At 37.1% G+C, this 22,775-nt stretch overlaps 2 protein-coding genes across 3 annotated transcripts; both read right to left on the bottom strand.

Annotated features, from left to right (window-relative positions):
- Positions 1-1,607: 1,607 nt before the first annotated feature.
- Positions 1,608-15,569, bottom strand: LOC109061967 (LIM domain transcription factor LMO4-B-like). Of its 2 annotated transcripts, XM_019079048.2 has the most exons (5): positions 15,198-15,566; positions 7,624-7,869; positions 4,460-4,556; positions 2,867-3,025; positions 1,608-2,630 (listed from the first exon to the last, which is right to left on the bottom strand). In XM_019079048.2, exons 2-5 carry the CDS (start codon positions 7,860-7,862, stop codon positions 2,622-2,624), a joined length of 504 nt encoding a protein of 167 aa, XP_018934593.1. In that variant the 5' UTR covers positions 7,863-7,869; positions 15,198-15,566; the 3' UTR covers positions 1,608-2,621. The 2 variants fall into 2 exon arrangements, with proteins under 2 accessions (XP_018934593.1, XP_018934595.1); XM_019079050.2 differs by lacking the exon at positions 1,608-2,630 and having other exon boundaries at positions 2,861-3,025; positions 15,198-15,569.
- A 3,185-nt stretch (positions 15,570-18,754) lies between these two features.
- On the bottom strand, positions 18,755-22,237 carry LOC109061965 (CCN family member 1-like). The gene is made up of 5 exons (XM_042756303.1): positions 21,962-22,237; positions 21,133-21,346; positions 20,470-20,817; positions 20,018-20,220; positions 18,755-19,566 (listed from the first exon to the last, which is right to left on the bottom strand). Exons 1-5 carry the CDS (start codon positions 22,034-22,036, stop codon positions 19,249-19,251), a joined length of 1,158 nt encoding a protein of 385 aa, XP_042612237.1. The 5' UTR covers positions 22,037-22,237; the 3' UTR covers positions 18,755-19,248.
- Positions 22,238-22,775: the final 538 nt, after the last annotated feature.

Here is a 22,775-nt window from a genome sequence, read left to right as displayed (position 1 = left end):
GGGCTTCACGAAATCAGTGCACTTAAAAATTTAGTTTCTCCTTCCTTTACAAGTTGGCAAAACCTTGTGGTAAAGTTCTGATTTGAGAAACTGTTAATTGGCTTTTGAATATGTCAGACTAATTAGAAATGCACAGTTGAAGCATGATCCGTTTGAATGCAAATAGCTCCTCGAATGGCCAAGGAATATATATATATATATATATATATATATATATATATATATATATATATATATACATATACATATACATACATATATATATATATATATATAATATATATATATTATATATATATTTTTATTTATTTATTTATTTTTGAGATTTGCTATCCCCTCTTCTCACTTATCAAGCTTTGGAGATAATTGCAATTAGAATCATTTGCATAAGTTAATGAATTTCTCTTCTATTTTTTTTTTAATGATCTCAGGCCACAGAATATTTATGAAGCACCGAATTTAAAGTACATGGTCTCAGGATGTCAGGATGCATGGGCTGCCAGATTGGCTTTATGAGAACCTCCAAATGATTTTAATTGGTTTACCACACAACAGCTTTCATTTCAAGCTGCTTTTCCTGATTTATGTTTGCTCTGACAGTGATAACAGTGATGTTATTTTATTATAATTTTTATTTTATTTATTTTTTTACCTTTTTGATGCCACAAACCCCCAAATATGATCCCTGTAAGAAGTACCTGCTTCACACAATATATGCTGCTGTTGCTGTATATTTAATGTACAAAGAACTACTAACACTGTGGTGAAAAATAAATACAAATCTTTTATTTTGTATCCTCTGGTACCTTTTTCTCACCCCCAGAGTATTGTACTGTACTATACTATACTATACTATACTATAATATAAAGAAAGCACACTGAATGTTTTTCAATGTGATCTAACACATTTAAAGACTCCACAAACACACAGAATTCTTCAATGTGAAAAGTCACAGCTGGCTTTTTCACCCCCTTCCCAACATATACACACAAACCAACAGCCATAACGAGGTATGCTTGGCTTCCATTTTTCTCATAAGAAACGCATGGGAAAGGAACTTTTTTTTATTAATCGTAAATTGGAAAGGAACACCTTGTGATTGCAGGCCAAAGTTAGTTGAAAAAAAGAGTGATGGGTTTAATTAGCTAATTAAATAAACAAGATATGGGGGGAGTTTAATGCCAAAAGGCAATTACCAGAATTGCCATGAGAAAACTTCTCAAACCTGAGCAAATCAGATCAGAAAAAGGCAGATTTTGAAAAAGTAAATGAAATATTGAGAGGAGAGCCAGATGAAAGAAAAGGGTGGGAATCTAATGTTCATTTCTGTAGCGATGTTCACAAAGATGCACAAGACCTTCCTTTAACAAGACCTGCAGATTGAAATCTCGGCAGGAGAAAGAGAAAGTGCCAGCTCAAATGCCTTTCATTACTTTCTATAATGATGCAGATGCAAGAGTTTGTGTTGAAATCTGGAGGTAATGAACCGTGTTTTTGGCCAAGGACTATTGGAGAGCCGTCTCGACTTCCAATGAGAGTCCAACACACCGAGCCAAAACCATCAAATGTTGATGTACACTGAGCAGAGATGTCAAGACGGCATTTGTGATGATTATAGTTATTTAATTATTTTTTTCTTTTACAGATATCTCATTGTTTGAATGCTCCTCCATTTAAACAGAGGACACAAGGAAACAGGTCAACCATTGAACACAATACAACAGCACATGAAATATGTACAACTTACTCTCCATCCCTCTCACTCTCCCAAAAGTCTTGGCAGACACTGAATAGCAGTCTCTATTAGAGAATATGCATACAGACATATAATTTATTCTACCAAACCATGGAAAAAAAAACCTTGCTGTTTCCTCTGCAGTCTACGACTCTTTCAAAAAGAGTGCTTCATATGTCATAAACTCAAATAGACAAAACAATACATGTTCACGTATCTGTACTGTGCATGTGTATGATTACTTGCTAATAGGAAGTAAATGACAAAGGAGGAAAAACTGGACATAAAAAGGTTTTTTAGGCACCAAAGATGACAGAGCGTTTTAAAAAAAGATAGAATAAAATTACACTTAACTTGAAAAGAGCCAGTAAGCAAAAGGCAACCACCACTGAAACAAACTGCGAGTTTTAACAGTCTTTTGATCTATGGATGTCATTTAGTGGGCAAGTAGTGATATCTATCATAATCCACAGACCCCCGCAGTCCACAATGTCAGGTAATGTTTACAACATTTATTGAGAAACTTCTCAAAAGGGAACAAAATCATGTTGAGCATCACCCCAGCTTTAATTAGCTGCTCTTTAAGAGTCTAAGCCTTTCAGAGTCAGGCCATCCCAGCCATGACCAGACAGACCAAATCTCAGTGCATATGATGATTTTCAGATTCGGTGACTTTGATTACGTTTCCCTCGTTAGGGGTGATTGTCTCGCAAGTGACTCACAGTACTTGCGTTGTTCTGAATTCTTCTTCTAAGGTGGCTGGATGCACGAAAGTGGGGTGGAAGATCCTGGGTGTGGGTGGACTTTCACAATGATAGATTGAAGAAAAGATGTGAGGAAAAATACGAAGAAAAGGCACACCGCAAATTCTAAATCCATGTTTTTTCAGCACACCTGTGTACAAAGATCAAATAGTCGATCAGTTTGTTTTCTAAATAGGAAAAATAATGCAGTATAGCAATCCCTCTTCATTTTTATCAAATGGTTTTCTATTATCTGGTACAAGTTTACATTTACAAATTTGTTAAAGTAACTTAAAGTTACAGCTTTAAATGCAAGTTGAGGGATATCATTGACACTAATAGGTTTGCACAAAGATTTCTTATCAAGTCGCAGTGTTTATATCATACCTTTTGGTCGGGTAGGAGGGTGTTGCTCTGCAGGGGGGTCAGGTGACTACTGAGCAAAGCTCCACCTGGTCGGTCATGTTCACAAAAGATGGTGCCGTTGACATAGTGAAATCGGTCACCAGGCACCAAGCGATTTCGACACGTGGCACAAGTGAAACACTGTGGTGAGAAGAAAAACAAAGCAAAGATTTATTTCACTGGAAGTCTCATGTGTTATTAAATAAGTCAATTAAGCTAAAAAATTATTAAAGTTGAGAGGAAATGGAAGTAGCGACATCTTTTCTTTCATATCTTTCATATTTTCAGATATGATATGATTTAATAAAGAAAGTCGTACATATAAATAGTCCTATATATAAAGTACTTTAGATAAATATTTTTCCACTGTTCGAAGAATGAGGGGGGAAAAGTGTTTGAAAAAAATCAATTATATTCCAAGCTCACATTTCTTCAGATACTCACAAATTAGAAATTCTGTCAGGATGTAGTTACCCAATTTTGCAAACTTATGCAAACATGGACCACTGGGAAACCAAACTGATCCACTCAGCTTAATCAGGGAATGGTTTCCTTTTCCAATCAAATATTATTAAGACAGGTTGACACCTACACCACTATAATTAAGAAGGAATGTGTGGCGCAGTTGGGAAAACGGTTAGTTGATGAGTTTTGGTTGGCGTCTCTTGAGACTATCCTGCTATCAGTGTTCAGTAAATGCAAGACTTCAGCTGACAATTCAAAGAGAAATATATTTCCCCCAAAAAAGGCTACTTCAAGTCTTTACAGATGTTTCCATTCCAGCCAAATAATGTGAAGTATAAACACACAGATTAATATGATAATCTCTCGAATTCTCACTCTGGAGATAAGGTTTGTGGGTCCAAGTCATCGTTTTCCAAGAATTATGCATTTCAGTCTTTCAACTTTTTCCAGTCTTAAGGGAGTTGCAATGCACTACGCAAAAAGAAGCAAAATTTCATAAATCTAACTGTGAGGCACTGACTCAAGCTTATGTTGAGCAATTCCTGCTGGCCTACATGCCAGTGTCAAAGGGAATTAGGTAATTAGAACATACAAAACAAATTCCCTCGTGTTTGGGATTGGTTCAGAAATTGTAACTATACAAGTTTCGATGTTGAGTAATTCTGTCTATGACCTGTCCTGTGATAGACAGGTTTGGCTCATCTTTTCCCAGATTCAGCAGTGTGAAAATGGTCTTTAACTTGTTTGTTTCTTATAGTTGTCAGATAAAGTTATGATGTAACAAATGTAGCGACATATTTTTTCTTCCGTATAGTGACGTACATCCGTCAAAAGAAACAAAAAGAAAAAAAGTGTTGATCAGGGACTTGTTGGTTCTATCCATCAGTAAATGTGAGTTTGCAGTCGTTGTAAGAAAGGAGCGGGGTTTAGGTGTTAGAATTATTGGATAAGTCTAGAATATGTCACCAGAAAGAAGTCCATCATTCCATTAAGTTTTATTTAGTTTCAAAATTCTGAGCTAAAAAAAGGAACCTATTGACACTTGTATCGTTCATTAATCTTTTTAAATACTGACAATGTGTTAGTGTTTGCTAACAGGCTATGGTTCACCTTTAGATGGTAGACGTTACCCTGGGCCCTCATCACCATCTCACTGGCAGGGATAGACTGTCCACACGCATTACAGGCTCCACTGTGACCAAACAACCTGCATAGTTGGGGGTAAAACAACAATGAATTAATTACTTAATAATAATTAAAGAGTTACAAGAGATCAGTTGAAAGTCCCATATTGCACAAACAAATCACCCAGAAAATAAATTGGCTCGCACTGATCCACTTTTCCTTCCATAGTTGGGGAAATTTATTTATACATCCATAGCTTGAAGTTGGAGTGCTTTGCAATGTGTGTTTGTGAGTGTGTGTTGCTAGGATGGCAGGGCACCAAACTCCTCTAGTCCTAGACTGCAGCCTATCAGCTAATCTGGAGTGGCAGTGTAATTGGTGGCAATGGGTGGGGGGTGGCTATAGCAGCCCCTGATCCACCCTTGGCTTCTAATTAGGGTGCAGTTGATTACTCTGCTGCCTAAGCTTGAGGTTGTTATGGGCAATTTTAAGAGAACACTCAAATGAGTTCAAGTCGCGCTCTATAAGATCAAAAAAAAAAAAACAAAAAAAAAAAAAAAAAAAAACGCATCTACACACACGCTCATATAGAGATAAAACTCAGATGCACACAAACAACACGCATTCCACTTGTACACATGCACACAAACAACTTGTTTTCATTCAAAACACCTGGAGCCACCATGTCACAGTCATGTTTCAGTAGGAAACATTTCTTCTGCTCCCTCTCTGGGGTCTTTATTGTGACGGTAACCAGACCAGTTTGGCAGCTAATTCTCACTGCCTCACTTTCTCCTCTTCCCCCTGCCCTCTCTCTCTTCTATCTTTCTTAACCCCTGCTCGGCTATCACTGTCCCAGCTCTGAATAACTGCAGTAATGAATTTTTGATCTTAATCCAAACAGTAATTTAATAAGAGACTGCAGAAAGGAGCCCTGTTCTCCCTAATTAATGCACCCGACTTTTATCAGACCTCAGGCTCCACACTGTGTCATTTAGTAATGAAGCTCTGCCCTTTTGATTAGCTGTATTATACATATTTAATACACTGCAGATTGAGCACACCTTACATGCACTCTTAAAGGAAATATCCATAAGACCACCCTTGACACGTAAAACATGTTTGCCGAATTACAGAGTTATAAGAGATGTCCTTTACTAAAAAGTAAGTCTTTCTCAGTTGAACCCAAAGTTGTTATAAAACAACAACTGATCATAGGTTGCCTGAACTGTTAAAAAATAGATACAATGTATAATATATTGCATTATAAAGCAACAACAACAACAACAATAATATAATAATTATTTGTTTTATATATTTTTCACCAGTTGAGCCATTCCTACATGCTCATTTTTTATAGTATATAGGTGTAATAATAATAATAATAATAATAATAATAATAATAGTAATAAAATAAATATGAATCATTAATATATAACTTTATTTAATAATAATAAATCAATTTAATCTTAATTCAAAATGTATACAATATAACCAGTATAAATAGTATATTATATTATATATATTAAATTATATTATTAATATTATTATTAAGAAAGTATATATATAAAAATGATATTATATATATATATATATATATATACACACACACACATATAAATATATATATACACACACACACACACATATAATATTTAAATTAAATGTATAAAATAAATTCATATAATTTAATGTTAATAAATATATAAATATGTTAATAATAATTTTAATACATTATATAATATATACAATATATAATCTTACATTTTATATATATTATTAGTATAATAACATGGGTCTAACTGAAAAGTTTGTCAGTTGCTTTAAACTCAATCTGTACGTTAACTTACAGTTTACAATTACAATTAACTGTACAATCTGTAAAATTAACCATCACAGCTGTTCTGTATCTGTAATATTTCAAATATGGCAAGTCTGCACAGTTTCTTTTCGATTTTGGGATCTGAGATTGTTTGACTTTTCAGCAAGCATCTCTGGCACTTCTACAGCAATCACAGGCAAAAAAAGAAGGAAAAAAAAGCATCTGCGTGGCAATGCCAAATAGTCAGACATCCCTGGTTGAGGTCCAAACAGACCAGTGTGGGTCTAACAGGCAACAATGCCGTGCCGTCATGGACCAATGCATCACTGAACACATCCAAACACACAGAGGTCAATTTCAAAGCCTCAGTGATTATAAACAAATCTAATCTCCTCACCTCTGATGCCTTCAGCTCAAAATATACAAGGGAATAGAGGCCAAATTCAATCAAAGAGCTATGTAATCATCATACAGACATTCGAACAATCATAGACCCCAGCGAAAACCGCCAGAAAAATAAACGAATGATTTTTAGGGTTTGCAAAATAAGGTTACAGTTGTTTTGTAGACTGGTCAAAATTTATAACATAATGACAATTCTGAGTTGACTTCTAATTTGATGTGGTTAAACACTATGGTTTGAGTCTAAAGTGGTGTACAGCACATGAAAAACATGTGGGGAGCCTTTGAGGAATTTTTGCTGCTCCAGATGCCATGTTACAAGCACCCGCACACTTCCTGTCAACTTTTCTTGTCCTTTTCTTGTACAGTTTACACAGTAACATGTACTCCAATGTGTGGCCTCAGAAAAGATGTCTAATATCAGTACGACAGACAATGCTCTACATTCATCCCAACAAAATCTGCTAATTTCAGATAAAATATTTTTTCTCAAATGGACAAATTAACATTTTGTTTACTCATTTAAATTTGCCCTAAACTCAGAATGATAATTTTGGTCAAAATAAATACTAAATAATAAATATAAGATCCTTGTTCGACCAAAAATCGTGCAAGATAAGTAACATTATAAAAATGGCTGTTTATGCGAGATTTGGTGGTTTTATCTATTTTCTTCTATTTAGGCCAAAATAAATACCAAACACAGATTTTTAACGCCCTTCTAAATATACTACTACTAACAAAGATCAAGCTCACAAATCAATGACATATTATTGATTTGTCCCAGTAAAATCCACAGTTTTCCTGTTTTTCTTGTGTAACACATTATGCCTGATGCTGTGACCAGAAGCATCATTTATTTGCTCTTATTCAGCATTTCCGCATCAGTCCAACCAAATCCCAGTCTGCCCGTTTCTTTTAGTACCTGATGTAATCGTTCCTGCAGAGGATCATTCCTCCTTTGCTGAAGCAGGTGCTGCCGATTTCTCCTAGCTGAGCCTGGCAGCAGGAGCACTTGAGGCAACGCGTGTGCCAGTACCGATCCATGGAGAAGAGCAGGAAGCGATCTGAGATCCCACCTCCACAGCCTGCACAGGAGCGCACTGCCCCGCCACTACCTCCTGTTACTGCAACGGCGGTGGTTTCCACGCGGCTGTTCACCATCGCCTGCCTGCGGGATAGAGCGGAGAAACTCGTAAATCAGCAGATCTGGCCTGTGTTATCCAGAGGCATAGTACTACCACTATCAGAAGATCAGCCGTTAGAGATGTTCCTCCAAACCTCTTCACACAAATCTTCATAATACATTATCATCAGGACACATCATAGCAGAATAATGGGACAGATATATTTCTCGCCTTGTTGCTGATTGCATTTTCAGTGTCCCATCCAGAGACAAGAGATAAAAGGATAAAACTGACTGACCAATTGGGATTATAATAACAATTCATATAAAAGAAAGAAAGAAAGAAAGAAAGAAAGAAAGAAGGGGAAACAATGAAAAATGTAGAGTTTATAACAGTAACCAAGAACAGAAAAATGACTAATGTCGTATTCTATTGTAAATTTTCCCAGAATGCATTGCCAGTTGAATACATAATGTGGTTTCTATTTGCTGTTTTATTTCTCTGTGGCTCTAGTCACCATTAGGTTCTTGTTTTGTAACATTCATTTTATTGCATATAAAAAGATGTTTGTTGTTTACCACCATTCTTTAGTATTCTGAATGAGGAAAATTCATACTCTTATAAGTTCACTAGAGTAGCAACCAGTCAGCTCACAACAACAGTAATGCAACCCTCCAACAGTAGATATCGTATCGTCATTTTTTCTTTAAGTAATGATTCCTAATAAATAGTCAGTTATAACATTTAACTTATTTTCTTTATGTAACACAGTGGAACCAAACTTATTCTGCAAAATTTTTGCTGGCTGGGAGAAAATTAATAAAAAGTAAATAAGGTTCCCACTCAAAGGGAACAATAATCAGCAGAACTGCATAACAACATATTTTTATCCCACAGTGCAGTGCAAAAATTGAAGTGGTCTATACCATAAACTGTTAATGAAGCTGAAAGCAAACAGATGACTGATGACAAACAGAAAGCAAACTTCTCCGTATGTCTTGGCAGAGCTTCACCAGTACAGAGGTACACAAGACGTGTCCAGAAAACAACTCTCTCTTAGCACGAGATCCAGGGTGCTATTGAAATGAATGAGTAACGGATGAAGCCATTTCTAAACAAGCACTGCTAAACAACCTATGACCACCATAACAATGTTATAAATGTGATATTTTATTAACAATATTTAGCAACATTATGAACAACACATTAAATCTGTATTAATAATAAATGCATTCAAAATATGTTTGTACAAACATAATGGATGTTCAATAAACTACCCCAAGAAAAGTTACAGTTAAAAGTAAAAAAAAAAAAAGAATAATAATACAAATCTTAAAGTGCAATATCATTGCCACGGAACTATAATAAAACTCATGCTGCAGGCGATTCAATGGAAATGATGTAGTCCACAGATTTTTATATCTGCCTTATCATTATCAGTTTATATCTACAGCTCATTTCCAGAACTTTCATTGCAAATATGAGTGGAGATCAAGCCCAGCTGGAGGCAGTGCTGCTCTCAAATGGCAGTAACTAGAACCATAAGGACAAACTAAAGTCTGTTCCCTCTCAGAGTATGCAGTCTCAGAGTGTGAATGCTGATCTGAGGTCATATCTCCAAATAAGAATGCTGATCTAGAATCAGTTATCCTTAACTGTATGAGATGTTATAAACATGACCTTGGTTTACAACGGTTCTCACTCTACCATTCAAAACAAAAAATAACTCCAACTCCTTTTCTTTTTTTAATGATATGTTCTAGTTTGTAGCTGGTATGCCTTGTGGTAAACAGCTTTCAACCAACATGAGAACTCAATCACAACACCAACCACTGTTAATGATGTTTTCCAAATGAAAGTGTAGCTGATTTGTCATTCCCTGTCTGATGATTTTAGTTTGAGTATGTTTTCACTTATGTCAAGTGTATTCCCTTGATGAGTTACTGTTCACCAGCCGTTTCCCTGCAGGAAAGCAAACTATTCCCGCTCTCAATATGCACTTCCAGAAGGATGAATTCAGACTAACCACTAACCATCCTCACCACACACACATACTAGTACAGTTTTAGTATGTCTAGCTTCAGGCCAGTATTACCTTTTCTTACATTATCTAAAATAGCACGGAGTCTGTGGTTTGAGAAGGTTAGACTGTCCAACTAACCAAAAGACATTCAGACTCGAGGCACAATACATATGCTCAAACACATTTGGAAATGCTTGCACATTTTATTTCTAAAAATAACTTTGTGTCTCTGCATTGTTTTCTGAACAGACACAAAGCGAGCTTCGCTGCTGCATTTGGAAAACCTCAGCAAAATCCTGTGAGGACCAGACGGTGCAGTTTTCTCTTTTTGGATGGCAGCAGCAATGTAAGGAAGAGGGTATGGACATCTGGCTGAGGCTATATCACTTGTTATTTCCTTCCTCTGTTGTTCTGAAGGAGAGGTCAGTCGGCAGCAGACTGGAGATGGACGCCAGGTTAGAGGTCATAACTGAGCCCTGCTGATTGGTAGGGTCGACCAGGGGTCAAAAGAGGAGAGGAAAGCAACAGGAAAGCTCTTTGTGCTTTGCTCTAAAGGATTGGGAATGCTTTCCTCAGGTCCTATCTGTCTTCCTAGCCTTGTGTCAGACATAAGATATCGGCCACCATTCTCTTTCCCACAAACAGATGCATGAACATCAGGTACAATAGGTTCCTAAAGGGACAGTTACCATAAAAATTTAAATTCTGTCATCATTTACTTACCCTCATGTTGTTTTTCCCAAAATTTTTGAAAGATTTATCATGTTTTTTTTAATTGTTTGTTTTGTCCGTACTTTTAAAATATATTCTTTTATGTTACACTGAAGAAAGTAAAGGCTGGATTACACTACACAACTTTTGTCCAGATTTTTGCCCCGATTTATAGTCTAGACAAATTGATGCTGGTTGCAGAAAGTCAAAGCCAGTCTGCAGAATTTTGGGCAGTCTGAGTTCACAGATTTCACAGAAAATTGCATAGTGCACGATGGGCACAGAATCTGATTTTTAGCTTCAGACTATGAATCTTCCCATTCTTAGGATATCAAAAATGTTTGATATTTTGAGATGATTTTTGTTTTTATTTGTTGTGTGTCTCCAAGCAATGAGGCGAGTGTTCTGCATAAGTTTATTTTGTTCGGGAAAAAAAACTTGAAAGTCTGGTAATGTTTTAGTCGTTTGGTGTATTATCCCTAGTTTTTCCTCAGTTGCCATTTACAAAGTTACAAATTTATAATGCCTAGTGTTTTAAAATTATTTCAGATTTTAAAAGTCATGCAGTGTATTCCAGCCTTAAGTCATACAGTTTTGGAACAACATGACAGATTAAATGTAATATATTCATTTTTGGGGGGGGAACTATAATCCCTTTGAATTCTGGAAGATACAGAGGATGAAACAGGTTTTTGGGGAAACACCTTACACACAGTTTATGCAATAAAAAGAAAAAAGTGGAAATCCTAAAGCTAGCAATCTGTAGAATTACACAGAATCTCGTAGATTACAATTTGCAATCAGACGGATGTACTGTTACTTCCTCTACAGTCAAAAATCTGGGTGTTATATTAGACAGTAACTTGTCTTTTGAAAATCATATTTCCCACGTTACAAAAACAGCATTCTTCCATCTTAGAAACATTGCCAAGCTACGAAACATGTTACCTGTTCCTGATGCAGAAAAGCTAGTTCATGCATTCATGACCTCTAGACTGGACTATTGTAATGAAGACAAAGAAGACAAAATATATGATTTTTAACCGCACTCACCGTAAGGATACAGACATAAGAATATCAACTTTATGTGGTTCAGAAATTGAAAGAGTCGGTTCCTATAAATATTTAGGTATATGGCTAGATGAAAAATTAGCATTTAATGTACATTGATCAATTGTGAAGAAGCTTAAATCAAAACTAGGGTTTTTCTATCGTTTTAAAAATTGTTTTTCCCTATGAGGCCCGAAAGAAACTGGTTTGAGAGTACTTTTTTAACAATAATTGACTATGGTGATCTTGTTTACATGCATGCAGCTTCCTCTGTACTAAGAAAATTGGACTCTGTCTATCATGCAGCGTTACGTTTTGTATGTGGTGCAGAATACCGTACGCATCATTGTATTTTGTATGAATCTTTATCATGGTTCTCTTTGTATCATAGGAGAAAATTTACACATGTATGTATTTATTGCAACAGGCACTCCTTGGTAACATTACCATCATACATTACAAAATTTTTAACTTTTTATACTAAATGGTTATGGTACCAGATCGCAGCTGCATTTTTTTGTTTAAAAGTCCCAAGAGTATTCACTGAATTTGGAAAGCATGCTTTTTTCTTTTTATGCCCCCAGGGTTTGGAACGACCTACAAAATGTATTGAAATTAGAGTTACAATAACTCTGTGCCATCTTTGAGTACTTTTTAAATTTATTCTGTATTCATACATTTAAAGAGTCTTGTAAATGTTTTTTCTTGAGATCTATTTTTGATTTGTTGGACTTATTTATGTGTCCTGTAATGTGTGCTGCCCGTTTTTGACCAGGTCTCCCTGGAAGAAGAGATTATTATATCTCAATGGGATTTTTTCCTGGCTAAATAAAGGATAAATAAATAAAAAAAATGCACTGCTAGCTGCTTGTCCTGCATCCTCAATAAACAAGCTACAGGTAGTCCAAAATGCAGCGGCTAGAGTCCTTACCAGGTCAAGTAAATATGATCATATTACCCCAATACTACAGTCTCTGCACTGGCTACCTATTAATTTCCGTATCAGTTACAAAATATTATTACTTACTTATAAGGCCCTTAATGGCTTAGCTCCTGCATACCTAGCTAGTCTTCTACCATGCTGTAGTAAAATAACTTGGAAAGAGATATCTTTTGCACGTAAGTGGGTTACATTCCCTCACCTTACCTGATAAAACTAACCAAGCAGGTCTAGTACAATGCTCAGAGCACTGCGTAAGCATTTCCTCCACAAACACGAGTATCCCAAACTGACATGAACCTACATGACTGAATTCTTATTGGAGAATTTGCCAGGCACCAGTTTAAACCAATTTCCAACACCCTCAGCTCTAATCTTTTCATTGTCATGTCAGAGTATGGCATATTTGTAAGTCTCACACGAACTACGAGCCTGATATCTTATTAAATGCATTGGGATCAGCTGTACGAGACTATAAACTTGAATCAAAAGTAAATTTATTCAGCGCTCCTACACAAACAGATTTTGCCTCAGGACCTTTTCCCCATAACTGACACCGGTAACAAGCACCACAGACTGTCATTCCCACACCTGCAGAAGTGCCATTCCAAAGCAGGTTGCCAAATAACTTTGCAGCAGTTAATTTCATGAAAATGCAAATCCCCCATTTTTTAATCATCCCTTTCCTGCAGACCTGAGAGCGAGAGAGACAATGCAGCCGAATGGGACCCTGGGGGAATATCACACGCTTTGAGGCTTGGCTGTTTCAATACAGAACAATTACATTATCCCTCTAATAACTTAGGTAAGTTAATCCTTCACAGGAAACGTTTGGCGACAACCTTTTTTAAGATATGAGGCTTAATGTAGTGTGTTATCACTGGGTACCAGGAGTTTGTGACGCTATAGGCCTACATCTTTGGCAGTCTGCACTGAGTTATTATGACCAATTCCTGACTCAGAAGGCAAGCCAAAATATGGCATACATACTGCATAAGAGGAATGCAAGGTTTGTTTAAAGGTCACTGCTAAATTAAAACAGGCAAATCTGGCCAAATAGGTGGTTTATGAGCACAGCTGTACATCGATGGGAGAATTTATCAAAGAATTTGATATATGCCAACACTTCTGGCAATGAGATAAACAGGTGGAGAATGTCATCAAAGCTCTGCAGACTCACTTTAACTCCTTATGACACATTTCTTAGTTAATTATACCCTATATAAGTTTAATGGAGCAAGATTAGATTAAATATAGTCTTCAAGTCGAGCATTCATCCTATTTTCCCCAACGTATAAACTGAACTGATCAACCAGGTACTGCTAGATTAGAAGTGAGGAGCTTCTCTGGAAACAGACCAAACTCTTCTCCTTCTTTCTCTCGTTATTTAAACGCTGTCATCAGAAAGGTCAGAGAGGGAGAGGCTCGTTCAGTTCCACTTGACTAACGGGCTGATTGATGAAATAAGAGGCAAAAACAGAAGCTAATGAAGAGAAACACAATACCGTCGCTGACCGAGCGCAGACTGATGGATTGGTGTCGGCTTGACGGAGCAAATGATGGGTCTACACCACGAGACAAATCACATATCATCAATTACTAGCCTAATGGTGTAGTAGGAGACTTCAGAACACAGTATTATGTTTTATGGTTGCGCCTCAACTTTTCCTTTTGTTGGGCGTTCCGTCTGTTGAGAACAACGGTCACCACAGAAACTCGGTAACGCGAGAGAACGACCGAACCATTTCGCTATTTCAATATAAATTGACTTGTGTTGTAACTGTAACTTAAGAAAACAAATAACTGCGCAAAAACCTAGTGAGAGTCGCTGATAATTAAAAGCACACGCATGAGCTTAACGCCGTGGTTTGCAGCCTCTAAAAATAGTAGCGAGTCCAGTGAGCAAATGACCAAACCCTGGTTGGCACCACCACAAATTAGCAGTATATCCTTCTCTTTTAATAATGCGCTCTGGGGCCTTATAACTACACGCTTCGCCGTTTCATTAAAACGGGTCTCTTTTTAATTAACACTCCGCGCACAACTCCCCATTGTGCACAATTCTCCGCTCCGGTGACAGCATACATCCAAGATTGTGTCTCAAAACATAGTGTGCTGCCTACCTAGACAGCGTTTAACCTAGTCCCCAACTGAGCCCAGCTGTCTTGGCAGCTCACTATGATTTGAGATCAAGCCACCGAGTGCGAGTTACTGTACGCAGAAGTTGCATCCAAAGTACGCACTACGCAATGTAAAGTTTGATTATAAAAGATGGCGATGTTGTGGTTAAGATGTTCAAAAATAACAGAAACAATACTCATGTAACTCTAAATAAAACAAAAAAAATTTTTGGTCCATAGCTAAACTTGTAAAGTAGAACTTGCAACCCCAATCTATTTCCACTAATGGTCTGCGATTTTGGGAAACTCAGCTCTGGTAAATGCGGAGTAAATTGCATTAGATAAAGCAGCTAAATGACAAATAACTACAAAAGGTGTGATAAAAACCAACAAAATGACATCTTATAGGAGCAGACGCTGTGAGGTGCGTGTCTGAACACGCACAGACTTAAGTGCAAAGTGTTAAAACAGAAAGCCATATTGAAACAATCTCTCCTAATGTCATTTTTATTGTATGTTTTCACTCACCGTTATTTGTACGCAGTCTGGAAAGAAGTCAAAAGATGGTGGGATCACTCTCAAAGTATTAAACAGTGAGAGACTGGCTGTATTTGTGTATGTATTTTGTTTTCGTCCTCCCAGAAAGCGTTAAAGGAAATGCGCTTTTGATAATCCGAGTGTCTCTTGTTCCAACAAACTTCACAATCGTTCCTCAACGCTCCGCCGTCAGACTCATGTCAGTGTTGAGCTACTGCACATGATGTTTGCGGTGCTTTCCTAAAACTAGAACTTATTATAACTCGCTTTCTTGTGACTTAATGTCTAAAGCCTCCCAAGAGCTGCGAAATCTCGCTTCTGGCATCAGTTCACGCTGAAATTACACATGAACTCACAGGGAGAACATTTTAAAGTCACTCCTTTGATGACGAGCCATAGGTGCAACCTCCGCAGCCAATGGACGGCGAGGGGGCGTGGCATTTGACAGGATGATGGATGGCTGTTTGGGCAACTTTAAACTATTTGAAACTAATTTAAATTGCCCATAATCACCACGGCTGAGTTATGCCGAAAGGACTTAAGAGCAGTCTTTATCCACAGCATTTAAGGCTACTGACGACTGGCGCGGCTACGTTTAGCTGTATTAATTAATCACCTACGCTCTTAAACAAACGGACAGTTTTCTGTAGCCTCAAGCTATAAAGAAACCGACAATAGACGCAACAACAGACAGTGTAAATAACAGATGTGCTCACGCGAGAGGAAAACAGGCAGCTGTTAAACTGAACACTACCACGTGCTCTCACCTTATATTTGCTGCGTCTCTCGGCACGATCGAAGCTGCGAACATCTGGCCAAGATGGAAAGCCAATTACCTCTGGCGCCGTAAATCTTTATTTAACCAATGCAATGCTGTCCAATTTACCTTGATTTACCATTACAGGCTTAAATGAACTGGCCTTGGCCTCTCACTTACAGGCAGTGCTACCACTAGGAAATGCTGTGCATTACGTTGTCAAATACTAAACACACCTGCGAGGCAAAATCAATGCTCAGTTGTTAATGTTAATAGCGCAATTTGACAAGAAGTCGTATACCTCCCTTTGTTCTCTTTGTACTATGTAGTATGTCCATAGTTTAAGTTGCATGAAAATTAGTGTTTCTTTTTAAAACCTGGCCTAATAAAATGCAAAGGCATTATATAATACTTGATGTACTACATTTTTATTTTCATGTAGGAAGGACAGAATCACATTTATCAGATTAAAAAAAAGTAATAATACAAATTATGTCAAACAATAATTGAATCCAAACTCCAGTAAGCTGTATTTATTAAGACTAGAAAGTTTCCAAATTATGTATCAATGTCCTAGTATATGGTTCACAAACATTATTTTAAGATGTATACACAGGAACTATGCATATGCCAGGCCCCAATACATACAGAGACTGGGGTCTAGCCTTTAAAAGAGATGGCAATAGTGTTATTATTCATGTATTAAGGGACTAGCGACATCTAGTGGAGGATTCTATGAACTATTTTGTTTAGACTCGAGGCTAAACTAGAAGCATAAATAAATAAATAACATTTCTAAGTTTGTCCAATTGTTTTTTTTCTCTCGCTCTCTCTCTCTCTACTCTAGAATGAGAATATACTATGAATATACGATATTCTGTCTACCTTTGAATTTGCTCATTGTGTATTTTGCTACATAGCCTATTTCTCAGCTAAATCTGCAGAACCAATCTCATTATCCCGTTAGTATCATGAGAACACAATTAAGTGAACATTGAAGGGGTCAGAGATGGGTCATAGAAGGATCTACCAGTTCTATTCTGATGTAAGGCAATGCCATTTGTTTTAAAAAAAGGGGGACTAGTATGATTCTATTCAAATCCAGGCTCTGCATACAAAGACTTCAAAGCAAGCAGCTCTTAGACATATATACACTCTGGCTTGGGGATCACCTGAGCAGACTGGTCTTTGATGAGACACTGTGGAGTCCCCATGCCACTCTTACAAAGGTAAATGTATCCCCCCTCCTTTCCCCCAACCCCCTGGTACCCATCTCCCTGGTGGCCCCATTGTTTCATAGAAAATCAACCCTTTGCATGAGATAGAGAAAGGAAATAGACAGAGAGAAGACCACGAGAGATGGACAGGGCACATCAGTATGGGTGAGAAAATATCTAAGCCAGGGAGGGAGAGAGATAAAGAGGCTGACAGGAAGAGACTGTGAATACTGAAAAAAATCAGAGGACACTGGGGTATTGGACCAGTTCTCATTGTTGAAATTACTTTGATGCGTCTTACTAAGAATCTTTTTTGTCTTTTGGATAACCTCTCTCCCTCTCTCTCTTTCTCTCATGAGCACACTACAAGTAAAAATGGGGGGATTTTGGTCTGTTGGCTATAAAAAGGGGTTAGATGTTGAAATTAGACAAGAAGGTTAAATTGTTATGCTATGGTCAGTAGCTAGAAATGATCTACATCTTTCTTTGGTATCGTTAGCCGTTAGTCAATCCGAAACATTTTTTCCTTTATGATAGTCTTGCTTAGTTAGCCATATCATATGCCCATCCATAAGTACCTTCATTATTCATAAATTCTATTGGAATGGTGAAGAATAGTGTTATAAAAACATAATATTGCATTCAGGTTGAATTTTTATCGTTTATCACAAATGTATAATAAAATGGAGCTAAATGGAGCTTAACTCATCCATGTTTAATGCTATGCAGTGATAGAATATGATAATGAATACACTTTTAGAGAAGTTCTTTATTGTTTCGTCTTCTGAGGTGTCATTTAGCCAATAGAGGGCGCGAATTTTACATTTAATCTGGAGCTCTTGAATACAGCAGATACACAAGTAGCCTCTCAAAATCTGTTTATAGCTTCCCTATTTTAATAGACGTTTTTATGCGTATTCAGATAAAGAAGTCAAGTACAGAACCGTTAAATACAGAAACGTTTTTAATAAGTGCTTAAGACTGGATTTAACTACACACAGAACATAGCTATGGAAGACTGTGACTGTGTCATATTTAACAGATTCTGTCATAAGCGGTGTGTGTTATCCGACATGCAGACAAAACATATGCTGACTAATCAAAGAGTGACAACTGCTCACAGTGTGTGTGGCTCAGATCTTCTGTATTCTGTGGGATTGTACAGTCATCACATATTTCCACCTGCCATCCTGCACATTCTCAACACATTCAGACATTTCCTGTTCCCCTGTCATAGCAGTGCTGAAAGTTTTAGATGTCTGTGTGAAAGTAAGAGACAGAGATAAAGCAGAGAGAAACTGAACAAGAGGAAATTTAATAGTGGCAACATTGAAGTCCTTTAGTAAAATTGTCTTGGCCATGTTGTGTTCTGATGAAGGTATCAGTGAACATTTTGTAATTTAGAAGACAGATCTTTTTTATGATTATAACATAATTGCTAAAACAGCATAATTTTTATTGCAATTCCATGTCTATTCTATTCTATTCTATTCTATTCTATTCTATTCTATTCTATTCTATTCTATTCACTGTTATTGTCAATATCATACACAAAGAACACAAAGCCAAAACGTAAACTGTAATAAATTTTATTTTACAAAATGAAACTATTGTAATTATACAAATGAATGCATTTGCTCCATATTTATTATTTGCCATTCACCTCAAAAAACTGAGGTTTGAATATGACACTTCACAAGAACTGAAGTCTGTTAAATATTCTAAAATAGAAACAATCATATATGTACAGTGGGATTAATACATATGTACACTATATACAGAAAATCTGTTTTTATGAATACAACAAAAGGGTATGAATATTGAATTATTAGCCTTTGTATGTAATTTAGTATGGTTTGGATTATACTATGCTTTTCCTCAAATCAAACAAGCTTTACAGTCATAATTCTTTCCATGTGTCACTACAAACCTGATATAACAGCAATGTATATATAATTTATATTGTTATATTGAGACTACTGTTGTATTGATGAATGAACTAAAACATTTGCACAGAAAATTGGTTACAGTAGAAAATTGAGAAAATACCTTTAAATGGGTTCTTAAGCTAATGTCCGTGTGTGTATGTGTGTATATCATTTGGCAGACTGAAGAACTCTGCTTGTGATGTCAGGCCCTGTCTGCTGTTTCTTTGACTGCAGCTGCAGCGGTGTATCCACATGACGTTGCGGGTAAAGTCGTCTTGTTCTGGCTCGGGACAGTGAAAGTGTAGACGGATTGTACGTGTCACAGAGGGAACACAGACGCGACCGTCTGAGCAGGATCCACATGAACGAGGCCGGTAACGGCGAGCAGTGAAGCATCCTGCAAATACGATCTGCACAGGTTTCAGTGGTCGTGTGGTTCTCTGACATTTCTTTCCTTTCTAAATAAAGGAATGGAGAGGAGGAGAAAGAGAAAGAGAGAGCGAGAGAACTCTACTTCAATAACACAACAGAAGCCGTTGACCAAACATCAAGATCAAAATATCAAAATTATTAATATTATTAAAATTGTAAAAATCTACAAGCAGATGATTATATGTATTAATTTATTCATTCTATCATTATATAGTGTTTAAAATTGATATTGTTTAAATTTTATATTTATTTTTTTATTCTTCATGGTATCCCCAGAAAATATGATATTATTTATCGAATTCCCAGATACAGATCTATTTTTTTAACACTTACATTCAATGATGGTACAATGTTGAAAATATTTATAAAATAACTACTACTAAAAAAAAAAATCTTTATCAATTTATAACGGTACAATAAAGGTTTTTTTTATTATTATTATTTTTTTTATTCTATCTGACTGCAGCCACCACTTACCTTCAGTGATGGTGCAGGGTTGAGGCCACACTCTTGTATCTGACAGAGCCTAGTTTCACTGACAAGCCGACACTCAGGATTACTATTGGTTACACGGCTGGACACGCCCATTCCACAGGTGGCTGAGCACGGGGACCAATCAGTGACCTGCAGTAAGCAGGTGGGTGGAAGGATGGGGTGGGACTTAGAGGATGAAATCCACTCTAAGAAAAAAAGAATATGCTGAAGGAGCTTGTAATTCCTAAACTATGAGCAACATATCAAAACCATATAAAAATAGCCAGTGTTTATAATCATGATTCATTCATTCATTCATTTTTCCTTTAACAAAATTTTGGAAAAAATAAAATAATTTTAAAATAAAAAAAATTATTATGTCATTTGTTTCTTTGTTTTTTTTTCTTTATAGCGTTAGGCTACATTAAATTTTAACGGCAATGTTATTCATCTACCTTGATAAGGGGCTCCTGCACTGCTGTCCCAAGAAGTAGATGGAGCTACAAGTAACTCGTTGCCTGTAAGGTCTGTGTGTTTTTGTGGATGTGCGTCTGGCAACGGATCCACTTCAGCAATGCGGTTGTCATCATCACACACCCACTCCTGGCAGCAGCGGCCGGAGAGTTTGGTGAGGCGGCGGCGGGAACAGCGCCAGTCGGGTAGAGAGATGTGGTGTGGGCACAGTGGGACGCAGCCGACTACTCCATCCACACACGTGCACTGATGCTCACAGGTTGGCTGAAAGTCCTCGCCGTGCTGATAGACCCGTCCATCCAACTCACAAGGACGACCTTGAGCTTCAGCTAGTCGTCATGCAGAATTAACAGTAATACTGCTTGATTAGCACGAGTGCCACAGTTACCATTAATAAATATGAAAAGTGCAGTTTTTTTTATTGATTATTATTTTTTTTATATATAATTATGGGTTTATAAACCGGTTTTAAAAATAATCTCAGACCAGCCTAATGTTATGCCAGTTCTCTGGTCTGTTGACTGGTTTGCTTAAACCAGCTAACACCAGTAAATCACTTTAGGCTTTTTTAATAATGTTTTTTATCTATCGATTTTTTAATTGTAGTAAGTTAACAATAACAGCACTGTCTTTATTCCTCTTACCTCTACACACGCCTCTGTCAGGGTCCCCAGCGGCCACCAGGTGGCAGCGCAGTCCTTTAATGTGGTCGCAGGGCTCATTAGGGCTGCAGTCCTGGTTAAACTGCCTGGCACAGACCCGACAACACCCACATGAGTCCAGAACCGAACTGATACCCGGAGGACACGAGGGGGGCGAGGAAGGACATGAGCATTTCAGTGGACAGCCTCCTTGCACCTGAGAAAGCACATATATTGTTATACACTAGACTATATGAGATATTTTTCTTTCTTCCATCCCATAAATCAAAGGTTTAATAAGTTGCGTTCACTTAAAAAATAAAAGAAAGAATTTAAAATGCCATAGTTTTGCAATGAAGCAGTTGATTAATTGCAGTAACCTCCTCAGCCACTATAAAGTCGTTATAAATTTATGCTGCCTCTATATTTGACCACATACAAGAATAGTACTGGGTCTGTAAGCCAAAATCTGACACAAGTAAGGCAAAAAAGTGGATTGAATGCCCCATCACTCCCTGTACTAAAATGCTTTTATCTGTAACAGATGCTTAATGTAAAATTTTTATCTGCAACCGAAAACTGACATTGTGATTAAGCGATTTTTAAACCAGTGTATATTCGTCAGGATGACTTTATTCAAATCACTGAGCAATAAAGGTCTCAAATCATAGTTTATAAAAGAGCAGTAAAACTTTTTAATGTATCCTAAATGGTAAAGGTAATTTGCTGCATTTATTGGCAAATATTTTATTATAGTCAACCTGAATGTCAGATAATGAGCATATAATGATGCACATTCCGTCAAACCATCAAACAGAGCACAAAAACTCACCTCCACAGCGGCCCATGACAGCAGCACCAGTGTGATGAAATGTCCTTGCCTTGCTATGATCCTTAGAGGGGACATAGTTAGTTTTATCCAAAATGATTAAGTTTGTGCTCTGTTTGGATGTGTTTCAAAGTGGTGTTTCGGATGTCCAAAAAGTGCCTTTTGATTTAGATCCTCTCTGCATCTGTCAGTTCAAAAAGAATTTGTCTGGTTGACAATCCCCTCTCGCCTCTTTCTCTTGACGTCTGAGTATGAATTGATAAATGCATTAAACTCTTAAGCTCTGCTCTCACTAGATTCCCTTAGTGACTGCCACTTTTATAGACAGCTATGCGCAGCCCCCTCTGACATCACACACACACACACACACACACACACACACACACAGAATTGATAGGTCACTTTAGAAAAAGATATAGAGTCAAAATATTTTCGTTGGTTATCCTGTCTCTTTTATTATGGATTAATGGTTAGAATAAACATCTTTTGATATATATACTTCTATTGCTATATTCTTTTGGCTTCTCTAACTATCACATTAGACAGAAATCAAATGAAAACTAGAGCTGGAGAAACTGCTAGAAATACTGAAAGGTGTTTGTGTCTGATTTCGGTCAGAGGAGAGTCCCAGTGTTGTGAAATAGAGGAAACACACACACACACACACACACACAGAGGACACACACACACACACACAAACACACACACACAAACACACACACACTGAGCAATCCCTCTCACCTCCCCTACAGACAGCACAGACAGTTTTGTCAGACGGCACTCGTTCTCACCATGACGGCCGCGAGACATCACACAC

Source organism: Cyprinus carpio, chromosome A5 (assembly GCF_018340385.1).
Source record: "Cyprinus carpio isolate SPL01 chromosome A5, ASM1834038v1, whole genome shotgun sequence".
Taxonomy (NCBI): Eukaryota; Metazoa; Chordata; class Actinopteri; order Cypriniformes; family Cyprinidae; genus Cyprinus; species Cyprinus carpio.
The sequence above is the reverse complement of the archived record's forward strand: the minus strand, read 5'-3'. Positions and strand labels throughout refer to the sequence as shown.

Bases quoted from the DNA above. Each gene is read 5' to 3' on its own strand.
- LOC109061967 (XM_019079048.2), bottom strand. From the start codon at position 7,862: ATGGTGAACAGCCGCGTGGAAACCACCGCCGTTGCAGTAACAGGAGGT. The intron at 4,557-7,623 runs GTACTAAAAGAA...CCAACTATGCAG, and splicing joins TGCAGGAACGATTACATCAG to GTTGTTTGGTCACAGTGGAG. The intron at 3,026-4,459 runs GTGAACCATAGC...TTCTCACCACAG, and splicing joins GTAACGTCTACCATCTAAAG to TGTTTCACTTGTGCCACGTG.
- LOC109061965 (XM_042756303.1), bottom strand. From the start codon at position 22,036: ATGTCCCCTCTAAGGATCATAGCAAGGCAAGGACATTTCATCACACTG. The intron at 20,221-20,469 runs GTAGATGAATAA...TTTTTTTCTTAG, and splicing joins TGCAGGAGCCCCTTATCAAG to AGTGGATTTCATCCTCTAAG. The intron at 19,567-20,017 runs GTAAGTGGTGGC...TCCTTTATTTAG, and splicing joins ACCCTGCACCATCACTGAAG to AAAGGAAAGAAATGTCAGAG.